Source organism: Chiloscyllium plagiosum, chromosome 19 (genome assembly GCF_004010195.1).
Source record: "Chiloscyllium plagiosum isolate BGI_BamShark_2017 chromosome 19, ASM401019v2, whole genome shotgun sequence".
Taxonomy (NCBI): Eukaryota; Metazoa; Chordata; class Chondrichthyes; order Orectolobiformes; family Hemiscylliidae; genus Chiloscyllium; species Chiloscyllium plagiosum.
In genome coordinates, this window is record NC_057728.1 from 5,211,598 (window position 1) to 5,224,667 (window position 13,070).

General features: G+C 41.4%; 1 protein-coding gene across 3 annotated transcripts in view; it reads left to right on the forward strand.

Moving 5' to 3' along the window:
* Positions 1-13,070, forward strand: part of si:ch211-1e14.1 (UPF0606 protein KIAA1549) — a 260,115-nt gene that overhangs the window by 170,881 nt on the left and 76,164 nt on the right. For all 3 annotated transcript variants that reach the window (XM_043708964.1, XM_043708966.1, XM_043708965.1), the window contains 3 exons: positions 1,211-1,270; positions 7,185-7,330; positions 12,005-12,182. In XM_043708964.1, the coding sequence (XP_043564899.1) occupies positions 1,211-1,270; positions 7,185-7,330; positions 12,005-12,182 (384 nt within the window). The remainder of the gene's footprint in view (positions 1-1,210; positions 1,271-7,184; positions 7,331-12,004; positions 12,183-13,070) is intronic.

Consider the following 13,070-nt stretch of genomic DNA (forward strand, 5'->3'; position numbering starts at 1 on the left):
CTTCTTATAAGTCAAACCAACAACTTTCCAGTTGTAAATATTGACATACAGTCAGTTCTGCTATAATGTGTCTTTGTTCAACGTGAATTGGCATTGACGCGATTGAAGAATTTAGACGGTTACTTGTAGAATGTGAACTTTCCTTACCTCTGTGATTCTGACCCATTAATTTAAATGGTGTGGCTATTGCATGATTTTCTTATAAAGCGAGATCACACGAGAACGGAACTATCGCATTATTTCTGTATCAACGTCATATATCAAGAAAAACAAATCATGGACAGAACACTTCAGTTTGTCTTCATATTTTAAAATATGTGCATAGGATGTGGGCATTGCTGGCCATGCCAGCATTTATTGTTCCTGATGTTCCACAGGGCAATTAGGAGTCGATGATGTTGCTGTAAGATTGGAGTTACATGTAGACCAGGTAAGGATGTTTAAAGGACATGAATGAACCAGATGGGTTTTTACAAAAATCAACAATGGTTACATGTTCACCGTTAGACCAGTTCTTCAGTCCAGATTTCATTGATTTCGTTTTATTCATTTGTGGGATATTGGGCATTGCTGGCTGGCCAGCATGTATTTCTAGTCCCTTGTTGCTCTTGCGTAAGGTTGTGGTGAGCTGCCTTCTTGAACCACTGTGGGTTGACTCTCAATGCCATTAGGGAGGGAATTTCAGGATTTTGACCCAGCAACAGTGAACGAATAGTAATAGTAATGTCAGGGTAGTGAGTGGCTTGGAGGAAAATTTTAAGACGGGGGTGTTTCCAAATTCAAACTTTGCCATATGCCATGGTGTGATCGCATGTTCAAACCTATATCTCCAAACATTGGCCTGGACTTCTGGATTGCTAGTTCTGTGACATTACCTTCCCTAATGTTATACAGCTGTGTGGCCAAATACTGAGCATGAGATCTCCTGCTGGGCTGTGAAACATTTTTGATTAACCAGTACTGCACATTACCTCACACATAATGATTCCCTGAGCTGCCATCAAGACTTTGGTGCCCATAGAATTGCATCAGGGCATAAATCCTCACCTTTCACGAAGAGTGGAGTGTAATTGATAAGCAAAATCACACCAGAACTCTGACGACTTGTTAGCTTAGTGTGTATCCTAGTTACGAATACAATTTAGTAAATGTGTATTTGACTGGGGATATTCAGCTGCATGTTAATATCTATAATTTAACATTTTTACAGCCATCTATTACCCTGAACTTAATCGATCGCACGTGCTGAAGGCTTCCTGGATAAAGACAGGTTTGTTTCTTGGGCCAATGCCAACTGCACATTTGCAGTCAGTTCAAATGATTTTCTTGTCAACTTTCTTTGATGGTAAGATAAAGATAAGAATTTGCTTTCTAACCATCATTGTTTTGTGCATTATTTCAAGTGTCTTGGCCACTCACAAGCTCCAACATTTTTATAGTGTTGTGTACCAGAAACTCAAATGCCTATCTTTGTTTTTCTATCTTTCTTCTATTTCTTTCGAGTTTAAGGCATTATTTTCTTTTTTTGCCTCTAATTGTTCTTTATTTGCCAGCTTGATTCTGAGCATACAATGAGAGTTAATTGCATTTTTGAGCAAAATAGAATGTATCTGCAAATATATTTCTGCAAATATAAATTCACCCTTTAGACTTAAATGTGTGCATGAGTGAGTGAGTGTGTGCATTAAGCATGTGCGTGTGAGTGCATGAGAGGGTGCTTGTTTGTGTGTGTGAAAGCTTGGTAAAGTGATGGGTGTGATGGAATATAAGCCTGTGAGAGGGTGTGGGCGTAGGAGGTGTATGTGCATGTGAGACAGAGCATGTGTATGAGAGAGGGTGTGTGTGTAGTGGGGTCACATGTCGTGTGACATGGACGCAAGATCCCACTTGAGGCCATCCTCATGGGTACTGGATTTGGCTATCAGCCTCTGCTCGGCCACTTTGCATTGTTGCCTATCCCAAAGTCTGCCTTGGAGGATGGTCACTTGAAGATCCGGGGCTGACTGACCCTGACTACTGAAGTGTTCCCTGACTAGGAGGGAACACCCCTGTCTGGTGATTGTTGCGCTGTGTCTTTTCATCCGTTGTCGTAGCGTCTGCTTGATCTCGCCAATGTACCATGCCTCGGGGCATCCTTTCCTGCAGTGTATGAGATAGACAACATTGGCTGAGTCACATGAGTACCTGCCATGTAGATGGTGGGAGTTGTTCCCACGCGTAATGGTGGTATCCATGTCCACACTTTGACACATCTCGCAGTGCCTACCGTAACAGGATTATATGGAGTGCACGGTGGGTGGTGTCCCCACGGGTACTACCAGCTCAAAGTGGAGAGGATCTCCAAGAAGATCGCGCATATTGACACAGACCTCAAGTTTCTGCAGCAATGCAAGAAAGCAGGAAAGATCCCAAAAGGTCTACTGATCACAAACTCACTCAAGTCAACCTACAACACAGACTACGCTGAGAGGCTTTGCCACCACACCCCTCGCAAACTCCTCAATCATGTCATGCACCAACTCAACAGCAGGCACCATACCTTTGAAATCAAGATAGAGTCCTCACACTCAGCTTGCGCTCAAGATACAGCAGTACAGTTATGTGACACTGCCAAGTAGATAAGGTGACAGAACTACATCATGTACATGCACACCAAGAACAAGACCTACTGCATCACCACCAGCAGTAGCCACGCCTCCCCTGGCACCACAGTTGAAAATGTTATCACCACAGGGAAATCGATTATCAACTTATTGGATCATACCCTTCAACTGAAAGTGATTAAAATTCTCAGCCGATGGCTCAATTTCTGCCCCACAACCAAAATGGACCCCATTACTTTTGCGGCAGACACTGAGGGAGTCATCAGATGAATGAGACTCTGGGAATTCTTCCAAAATGTCAGCTGTAATCTCGATGAGCCACCGATGAATCAGAACAGTCATCAGAGAGATCCATAGAGGAGCAACCAAAGAAGTAGTAGATTTGGACCTCTCCAGAGGGCTGCTGCCCTGGGCTTGACATATGTGCTCAAACTGTCAGGAAATGTCTAAATGCCAGATTTGTCAGCCGCACCCACAAGGTAGTGCAAAACGTCACCTGATCACAATGCAATGCCATCCATGCTCTCACAACCAATTTCAACATTGTCATCAAACCAGCAGATGAAGGAGGAGCCATCGTCATTTAGAATAGAATAGACTACTGCAAGGAAGTGTACTGACAACTGAACAACCAGGAACACTACAGCCAACTAATGGTGAGTCTGACCAAAGAACATACCTGTAAACTAAATGCATTGATCAAGATTTTTGATCTGGTCCTTCAGGGTTCCCTACGCGCTCTCATCCAGGTACTTCTCAAATAGGGGACTTCTACTGCCTTCCGAAGATGCACAAAGTCAACACACCTGCAAATCCTGTCGTATCAGAACCCTGTGTGAGAACCTGTCTGGCTATGTCGAAGCATCTTGAAACCCATTGTTCAGGGGACCTCCCCAGCTTCTGCTGCAACACTACAAATTTCCTATAGAAACTCAGCACCCACTGACTAGTCAAACCAGGAACATTCCTCATCACAGTGGGCGTCTCAGCACTCTACACCAGCATACCCCGCAATGATGGCATCGCTGCAACAGCCTCAGTACTCAATACCAACAATTGCCAATCTCTGAGCACCGTCCTACAACTCATTCACTTCATCCTCGACCACAAAAGTTTCACCTTTGATAACCAGTTTTTCAGCCAGACATACAGAACAGCCATGGGGGCCAGTTTGCACCCCAATATGCCAATATTTTCATGTACAAGTTCGAATAAGACTTCTTTGCTGCACAGGACCTCCAACCAACACTATACACCAGATATATTGACAACATTTTCTTCCTCTGGATCAATGGCAAGGAGTCACTGAAACAACTACACAATGATATTAACGTGTTTCATCCCACCATCAGACTTATCATGGACTACTCTTTAGTATCTGTCTCATTCTTGGACATAGGCATCTCCATTAGAGATGGGCACCTCAGTACCTCACTCTACCGCAAACCCACGGATAACCTCACAATACTACACTTCTCTATTTTCCACCCGAAACATATTAAAACAGCCATCCCCTACAGACAAGCCCTCTGCATACATAGGATCTATTCAGATGAGGAGGAACGTGACAGACACCTGAAGGTGCTCAAGGATGCCCTCAGAAGAACAGGTTATGATGCTTAACTTCTCGATTGCCATTTCTGACATGCTACAGCAAGAAATCGGAATGACCTCCTCAGGAGACAGGCACATGTTGTAACCAGTAGGGTACCCTTCATTGTCCAATACTTCTCGGGAACTGAAAAACTACGCCATGTTCTTCACAGCCTGCAATACATTGTTGATGAGGATGAGCATCTTGCCAAGACCTTTCCTATGTCTCCACTTCTGACCTTTAAACAACCATCAAACCGTAAACAGATGAATGTTTATGCAAACTGCTCAGCCTTCAGGACAACATCAACCACAACGCCCTACAACCCTGTCATGTCAGCCACAGCAAGACGTATCAGAGTGTCAATACAGATCCCACCATTACCCGTGGGAACACCAACCATCGTGTACTCGACAGGTACTCCTGTGACTTGGCCAATGTTGTCTATTTCATGCACTGCAGGCAAGGATGCCCCAAGGCATGGTACATTGGCAACACCAATCAGACACTATGACAACAGATGAATGTACACCACGCAACAATCACAAATCAAAGATGTTCCCTCCCTGTTGGGGAACGGTTCAGCGGTCCAGGACATTTTGGCCTCGGATCTTCGGGTGACCATCCTCCAAGGCAGACTTCAGGATAAGCAACAAAGCAAAGTGGCTATTCAGAGGCTGATAACCAAGTTGGGTACCCATGAGGATAGACTCAACCGGGACCTTGTATTCATGTCACACTACAGGTGACCCGACTACATTATAGGCAAAAGTGAGGACTGCAGATGCTGGAAACCAGAGTTTAGATCAGAGTGATGCTGGAAAAGCACAGCAGGTCAGGCAGCATCAGAGGAGCAGGAAAATCGACGTTTCTGACAAAAGCCCTTCATCCAAGCGCCATTCTGATCTAAACCCTACTACACTATACACACTCACGTAAGCACACATAGACAATAACTCTCACGCTCACACAGACCTTCTCTCATACACTCAAACACACACACATTCAGCCCCCACACCCACTCATAGGTTTATACTCCATCACATCCCCACATACACTTTACCAAGCATTCACATTCACAAACACACACACTCTCTCATGCGCGCGCTTGCTCTTTCTCTTTCTTTTTCTTGCTCGCTCGCTCACTCTCGCGCTCTCTCTCGCTCATATGCATGTGCACATACATATAAGTCTAAGGGTGAATTTGTATTTGCAGAATTATATTTGCAGATACATTCTGTATTTTTCAAAAAATGCACACTGTGCAGGCAGTCTATCCATGTAATATTTTGGAAATAGAACCAATCTGACTGAAGATTGGGATACAGACAGACTCTAACCTTTAATGCACTGTCTGAGCTGAGATGTTTTGTTATGAAACCTCAAGTTATCTTGAGAAAGTGACTTAAAAGAAGTTCTGGGATTTACATATTAATGTGCCGAAACCTGCAACCCATTCTTAAAGATGAAAGACTTAACAACAATCTAGGTTTGTTCAATATATCATTTCATGACTCTGTAATCTTTCGCTATAAATTCTGTGTCTTATGGTCTTCTGCTCCACAACCACCTGATGAAGGAGCAGTGCTTCGAAACCTAGTGCTTCCAAATAAACCTGTTGGACTATAACCTGATGTGTGATTTTTAACTTTGTCCAACCCAGTCCAACACCAGCTCCTCCACATCATAGCTACCTTCAACTTTAGGAGACTGAGCTGTGAGGAAATGTTAGAAAATGAAAACTGTCTCACTTTGAAAGAATGAAAAGCAGAGCTGAACTTAAAATTCCATAATATAGTAAATGGTACAGGATAACAAACTAACTACTACATAACTTCAATCTTACTTTGCCATCAGTTTTTAAAAAAAGTGTGCAGCTTAAAATCATGAACTGATACTGTTATGAAGCTATAATCGAACCCCCCGTTAACTAAAGCAAACACCCAGAAAAGCTTGCCTCATCACGCCTTGCCTCACAACCTATTAGAATGTAAGTGATAGAGAATTTGCAAATTCCATTATTTGAAAGAAAAAAATTATTTTTGTAACTCCTGTAGTGAACATTAAACAAAAAAACTATTCACAAATCCAACCCCCTTTCTCTTAACTACTTACTATCTGACCCCAATTCTATAAAAATATGCTGTTCCAAAAAGACACTTATTAAAATTACATTAACTTAATCTCAAAACTACACTGTCTTTGTCTTCACCACTGTCTTCAGTTTTCTTGCTATCTCCCTGGGCCGTCTTCTTTCTTTTCACTGCAAATAAGCTTTGCATGAAAAGGTGCCTTAGAGAGGGTTTTTTCTGATTTCTTTAAGAACATGTTCGATGGGCATTTAACTGTCTGGCAGTTTCCGTCTCCATAGCAGTTGCTCTGTGACCAATTTTCGAAATGTCCACGTTTTTATACCCCCACACTCAACATCAGATCGTTTCATTGATTCAATGTTGGCGAAATTCAAACTCGATTGGATTTTAGTATCCTGGGGCATAAATTAAACTGGTTAAATTTGAATTGTTGTCATAACAGCAACCAAAACTCAGGTATCCATTTCACAACCAAATTTTACATATTTTCAATTTTTCATTGCACTCTGGGACTGCTATCCAGTTGTATACACAGGTGCTTGTAATCTCTTAGTTCAGAACAACATTCTCTTTTTCTTAAAGGTACAGTACGTGCCTTCAACTTCATAACAGTGCAGAATAAATTTCAGGAAGGATTTCTTGATATGAAGAGTAATTAATTCTTGTTATGGTATCTTAGGTTTGATAATAGAAGCCTTAATAATTTGAGATGCCTGGACATTTCAATTGGGAAAAGGTGTTGCAACCTTTTCCTGACTCACGAGCTTGCTTAATGTTTACTTGGGAACTTTCAAATGTATCCGCATCATGTTACTGATCAATTTCAGCTGTCTAACTGAATGCTACGAATTCTATGAATAATAATCTCAAATATGTTTTGCTTTATCTGCTCAGTACTCCTAGGTGTGCACGACAACCATATACAGGACAAAACCTTCCAGGCTGAACTCGAGCGAAAACTAGCCCAGCTTATCACTGAAGCAACTGGGTCAGGAAGACGTCGGAAGCGAGCCAGTACCTTGGGGAATAACACTGTCCAGGTAGGCAGTGTCTTGCAAATGACCAGAGTATTGTTCAGCCATGTAATTTATCTGTATCAGCTGGTAACTTCTGTACAGAAAGTAACACGGTGGCACAGTGGTTAGCACTGCTGCCTCACAGCGCCAGAGACCCGGGTTCAATTCCCGCCTCGGGCGACTGTCTGTGTGGAGTTTGCACGTTCTCCCCGTGTCTGCGTGGGTTTCCTCCGGGTGCTCCGGTTTCCTCCCACAGTCCAAAGATGTGCAGGTCAGGTGAATTGGCCATGCTAAATTGCCCGTAGTGTTAGGTAAGGGGTAAATGTAGGGGTATGGGTGGGTCGGTGTGGACTTGTTGGGCCGAAGGGCCTGTTTCCACACTGTAATGTAATGTAATCTAAAAAAAAAACACAAGGGATTGGATGCAGTAGGAATGGCTGTGTCTGGACAGACTGTTCAATGTTGAAAAACAATCATCAGCCATGATTTAATTAAATGACAGAATCAGCTCAAAGGACTGGATAAGCAACATTTCTATGTTGAGTGAGATACGCTGTGTAGTACTAACTTGATTAAATAAACTAGTTTACTGTATCAGTTGCTTTCTAATTCAGTAAACTTTGATGACCTTTTCTGTATCTCTAAAATTTAAATTTTAGTCTTGTATTTAGAAGTTCTATTGTCTGCTTGCTTGGTTTCCAAATAAAATTTTATTTTACTTTAGGGTGTAGGTTTGCTTGCTGAGCTGTAGGTTTGATATCCAGATGTTTCATTACCTAGCTAGGTAACATCATCAGTGGCGACCTGCAAGTGAAGTGAAGCTGTTGTCTCCTGTTTGTTCTGGATGGGGTTCCTGGGGTTTGTGGTGATGTCGTTTCCTGCTCGTTTTCTGAGGGGTTGATAGATGGTATCTAGATCTATGTGTTTGTTTTATTTTACTATATTTGATTCCTGTAGGATATTGAATGTGTGGACCAGGCATTATCATGCTTTTCTCCACACGTGCCTCTGGCTTGCTGCACGCGTAGACGGATGCCTAATCTAGTTGTCAAAAGAAGGGCTCATGCCCGAAACGTCGATTCTCCTGTTCCTTGGATGCTGCCTGACCTGCTGCACTTTTCCAGCAACACATTTTGAGCTCTAGTTGTCAATACCTTTACACAACAGTCCCGAACTGTCAATCATGATTTGAAATGGGGTCACAGACAGCAAATGGGATTGTGCGCTCCCCTTCTACCAATACTGCATTGAGCCCAGGCAATGTCTGGTTCTGCCCAAACTCTGATTCTCTGCATCTCTCTCTGCATCAGTGAGGAGAATCCTGCTGGGTGCCAACACCATGAGAAACAAGTTTTATGCTGAGGTCATTGAGTTTTTTTCCCTCCCCACTTCATCCTGTTTCCATTGAATCTTTACACATTTTTTCCCACTCGTTAAATCTTAGAACAGGTGGCCCAGTCCAGAGCTTATCTTTTAAGATCATTTAATACAATCACTGACTCAGTGAACATAGTGTGCACCAAGAGATTAGAAGCCATCTTGCATTGATAAGCATGTGGTTGGTGATGAAAGGTGCAGTAGGATGGTAGTGTTTGGTGATGGTCTGAAAATGAATAGCATCAATTACATTGTTCTTCCTTGAATCAATTTATGCCATTGAGGTGTGACAGAGTGAATTAAACTTAGCTATTATTATATGTTAGGAAAAAGTGAATTCTTAATAGCAAGTAGCATTGTGTGTTTGTTTGAGTGTGTGTGTAAAAACTCAAATTTTCTTTACAATGTATATCTTAATCTCAATTTAATTGTCCACTGAATATTATTTAGCCGCTTCATCACTATTTTGTTTCTGTTGCCAGTTGGGGGTCACATTTGTTTTCAAATGTTTAAATGGGGTCACATTAAGAAATAGTTTGGGAAGTGCTGTCGAGTACTTTGGGAAGTACAGAGAAGGTTGAGCACTCAGATTTGTTAGGTCAATCATATCCATGCTGTGAATTTACTATATATCTATATGTCCAGGTTTCTAAGCAATCGTAAGTCTGCTTCATGAAGCTCAAGATGAAAACACAAGCACCATGGATTAGGCAATGTGAAAGAGCAGTCTTCAGTGATCACTATAATCTATCTTCCTCATGTTGTAAAAAAGTTTTATTTGCAATTGGGAATTGACAACGGAATTAATCAACAAAACAAATATACTTGCATACCAACTGTACTAATGATTTGGCAATGCTGCAGCAGCAAATATCAAATTAATTGCTTGTATAGCAACCTATACTTTACCCACACTATGAGACCACTCCTGTTTGCTTATTAAGTTTCCTTAAATACTCAGTTGAGCCCACCTCACTGTCATTAAAGTTTATGTCATTCCAAATTTGGGTCATTCCCTTAGTTATTTATTCTGCAACTCGGTTGTTATTTTGCATAATTAATCTGAATAGCAAATGTTAGCAAAATTTAAACCTAAGTACAGCAGCAGGATCAAACATGAAAAACCTTGATTGCCTTATTCCCTGCTTATACTAGCCAATTCTAATGGTCATAATATTTATATGTTTTTCTGGTAAACTCGGAATGGATTACAACCTGTGCTGGGTCCTCAATTGAAATTGTTTTTCACCATTCGTATAACAAAGAATCCATTAGTTGTTTGTGATATGTCCTCACCTAGAACTTATATCAATGATAATAAGGGCGTGAACAACTACAACTACTTAGAATGGCTTGGCACCTTTATTTTCAAATTCATCCACCTACAAAGCACTCCAGGAGTGTGATGGAATACCATCTAATTTTTAGGAATTCATCTCCAATAGTACTCAACAAGCTTGATACTTTCTAAGACAAACCAGCCTCTTGGATTGCTACCCCATCCATCACCTCCAGCCTTCACTCACTTTGCAAACAATGCACAATGGGAGCAGTATGTGCCACTTTCTAGACATGTTTCAGTAACTCATCGAGGCTGCTTCGACAGCATCTGCCAAACTTACAAACTTGACCACCTGGAAACACAAGGACATCTGATGTAGGTGCCCCCTCCCCAAGTCTAGTCAAACCCAAAACAGCACTGATTTGAAACTCTATCACCATTTGTTCATTGTTACTCTTGTAACTCCCTATTGAATGACGCGGTGATATGCCTTTATCGCATAGTCTACAGCAGTTCAACAGTGCTGCTGACCACCAAGTTCTCAAAGGCAATTAGGTATGGATGATAAATGTTGGTCTAGCCAGCAAAGTCCACATCTGGCCGTGGAACTATGAAACAAGAGACCATTGAAAAGTGGGGGGGTAAGAAACAAATGTACTGGTAGTAGGCGACATTAGGATGAGGAGTATTGGCTCTTCTTTGTCTAAGTTGCAAGCTAAGTAGCCTATAATTTCCGGTCTTCTGCCTCCCTCTCTTAAACAGGGGTGTTATATTTTGCATTTTATTTGCAAGATTATTCACTGAATTCAAGTTATCAAGAACTGGAAGTTCTCCAAATTCAAAACTGAAGATAAAGTTTATATTATCTGTGAGACCTCTAGTACGATTTATTATGATTTTTTAATTTATGTAGCCAGTAGTGACTCGTGTCTCATTTTACAACCAGTACCTTCTATTTTGGGTGAGCAAAGTCAAATGCTGAAATATTGAGCAGAATAATTAACAGTGGCATGCTGAGTTTTGCAATGTTTCAGCCTTTCATATATTATCAAGTGGGGCTGGAGAAAGAAAATGGGAGGTAACTACAAACTGGCTTACGCAATCAACATTGTCCGAATGTTTGACTTCCTGTGGGAGTCAGTTTATGACTGAGACAGTTGAAAATCCTAATACGAGTTCTGTGCAAAATGGTGTTTGCATCCTGTGTTAGTTGAAATGGTAGAAAGTCAGTCATCCACTAGGCAATTAACTGATCTGTGTCTGTAGATCTAAAGATCAGAACACCAAGATACCATGATAGAAGAAACTGTGTTAAACAATACATTTCAATTATCTGTACTTATTAGTTTGTGCATTCATTTCCATTGTTTTCTACCAAACCGTATGGTTTAAGTGACAGTGAGCAATGTTAATTAAACCTGATAAACTATTTATAGAAGGAAGACAACATACTAACTCAGTCGCTTTTCTATTTGACTTCTTTCTTCTTCCTCCTGTCTCCCATTTCTTCCTCCACCATCCACATACTGTCATTGTCTCTATTTCTATACATTGTATATACCCACCATCCCATTCTGCCTCAGTATATTGCCAGCCCTCTATTCCTCCATTCCCCTCTTCCTCTCCCCAAAAAACTGAGTATAATGTAGATCTTTTCCCACCCCTTCCCCAACCAGTGCACTGCCAAGCGTCTCACCACCACCCCATTTACCCTTCGAATACTTTTCTCATTTCTGCACCCTCCTGCTCCCAATATATTGCATTGCACAACATTTACCTTTTCTAAATGTACTGACAGGCATCTCATTCCTTCCTGCACCAAGTATGCAGTGAGGTCTTTAATTTCTTCTTCCATTATATTCCTGGGTTTTTAATTCATCATCTTAATGTGATGCATTCCTGCCCTCTTGCTGAACTTATAATCATTAATTTGACTTGTTGCCATGAGCCCAAACTAACTTGCTGCTATTAATAATGCTGATTTTGATCAGTTTTGACAATATGTCTTTGATATCTATAGTCTGCGTGTTTCTTTGCAGGTTGTGAATATTACTAAGATCACTGGTGATGGGAACCCAACTGAACTGATTTACTTTGTGGAGAAGCAGAATGGGGAGCGCCTGGGAGCAAATGAAGCTGCGAACCTCATCAACAAAGTGGATATACAGCGAGCAGCAATTGTTCTTGGCTATCGCATACAAGGTGCATTAGCACGACGTAAGTGTGCCATGATTTCATCTGTTGAATGTTTGATGGATAGCATGTTGGCTGTATAGTTGATGAGAAAACAGTTGATAGTGCTGATCCAGGGTTCATAGTACCACTACCAGCTTCTTGATCAATGAATAGGCAGCTGAGCCATGTAGCTCTGATTTGACTTTATTCTTACTGAATTGAGCCTGTTTGGAAAACCAGTAATTTTTGCAGAAGGGATTTACGGAAATGATGTGACTGGTGCAAACACAATAAGTAAGAAGCAAACTGAGTGGAACACCTGGGGCCTGACCTCTTGAGGAATTGAATGAAAAGAATTGCTTTGTGAACCTAATCTTAGTTAATATGTGTCAAAAAATAGTGACTGGAATTAAATAGTAAATGGAATTAAATAATGTTGTCTTGACAATGATCAATACTGTAATTTATTTGAAAAATATCCATAGTTTAGTAAAATGTACGATAGTTACTTGTTTTTCCACTTCGCTAATGTGGGAATATACTTCTAGATATACACCTCCAGGTGACAATATGTTGGAAAGTCAGATTGTTAGCCTGGCTCTCGTCTAACATTAACCCAGTACCAGGCAGCCTCATCTCAGATTATCATTCCTGCATAAGTGTACATTTGAATTGACTTGCATTGATTTTAAATCAGCAGAATTATAGGATCCCTACACGTGGAAGTAGGCCATTCGGCCCATCGAGTACACATCAACCCTCTTCGGAGCATCCCACTCAGACTTAGCCTGCGACCCTATTCCTGTAACCCTGCATTTCCCATGGCTAATCCACCTAGCCTGCACATCCCTAGACACTATGGACAACTTAGCATGGCCAGTCCACTTAACCGGCACATCTTTGGACTGTGGGAGGAAAACCGGAGCACCC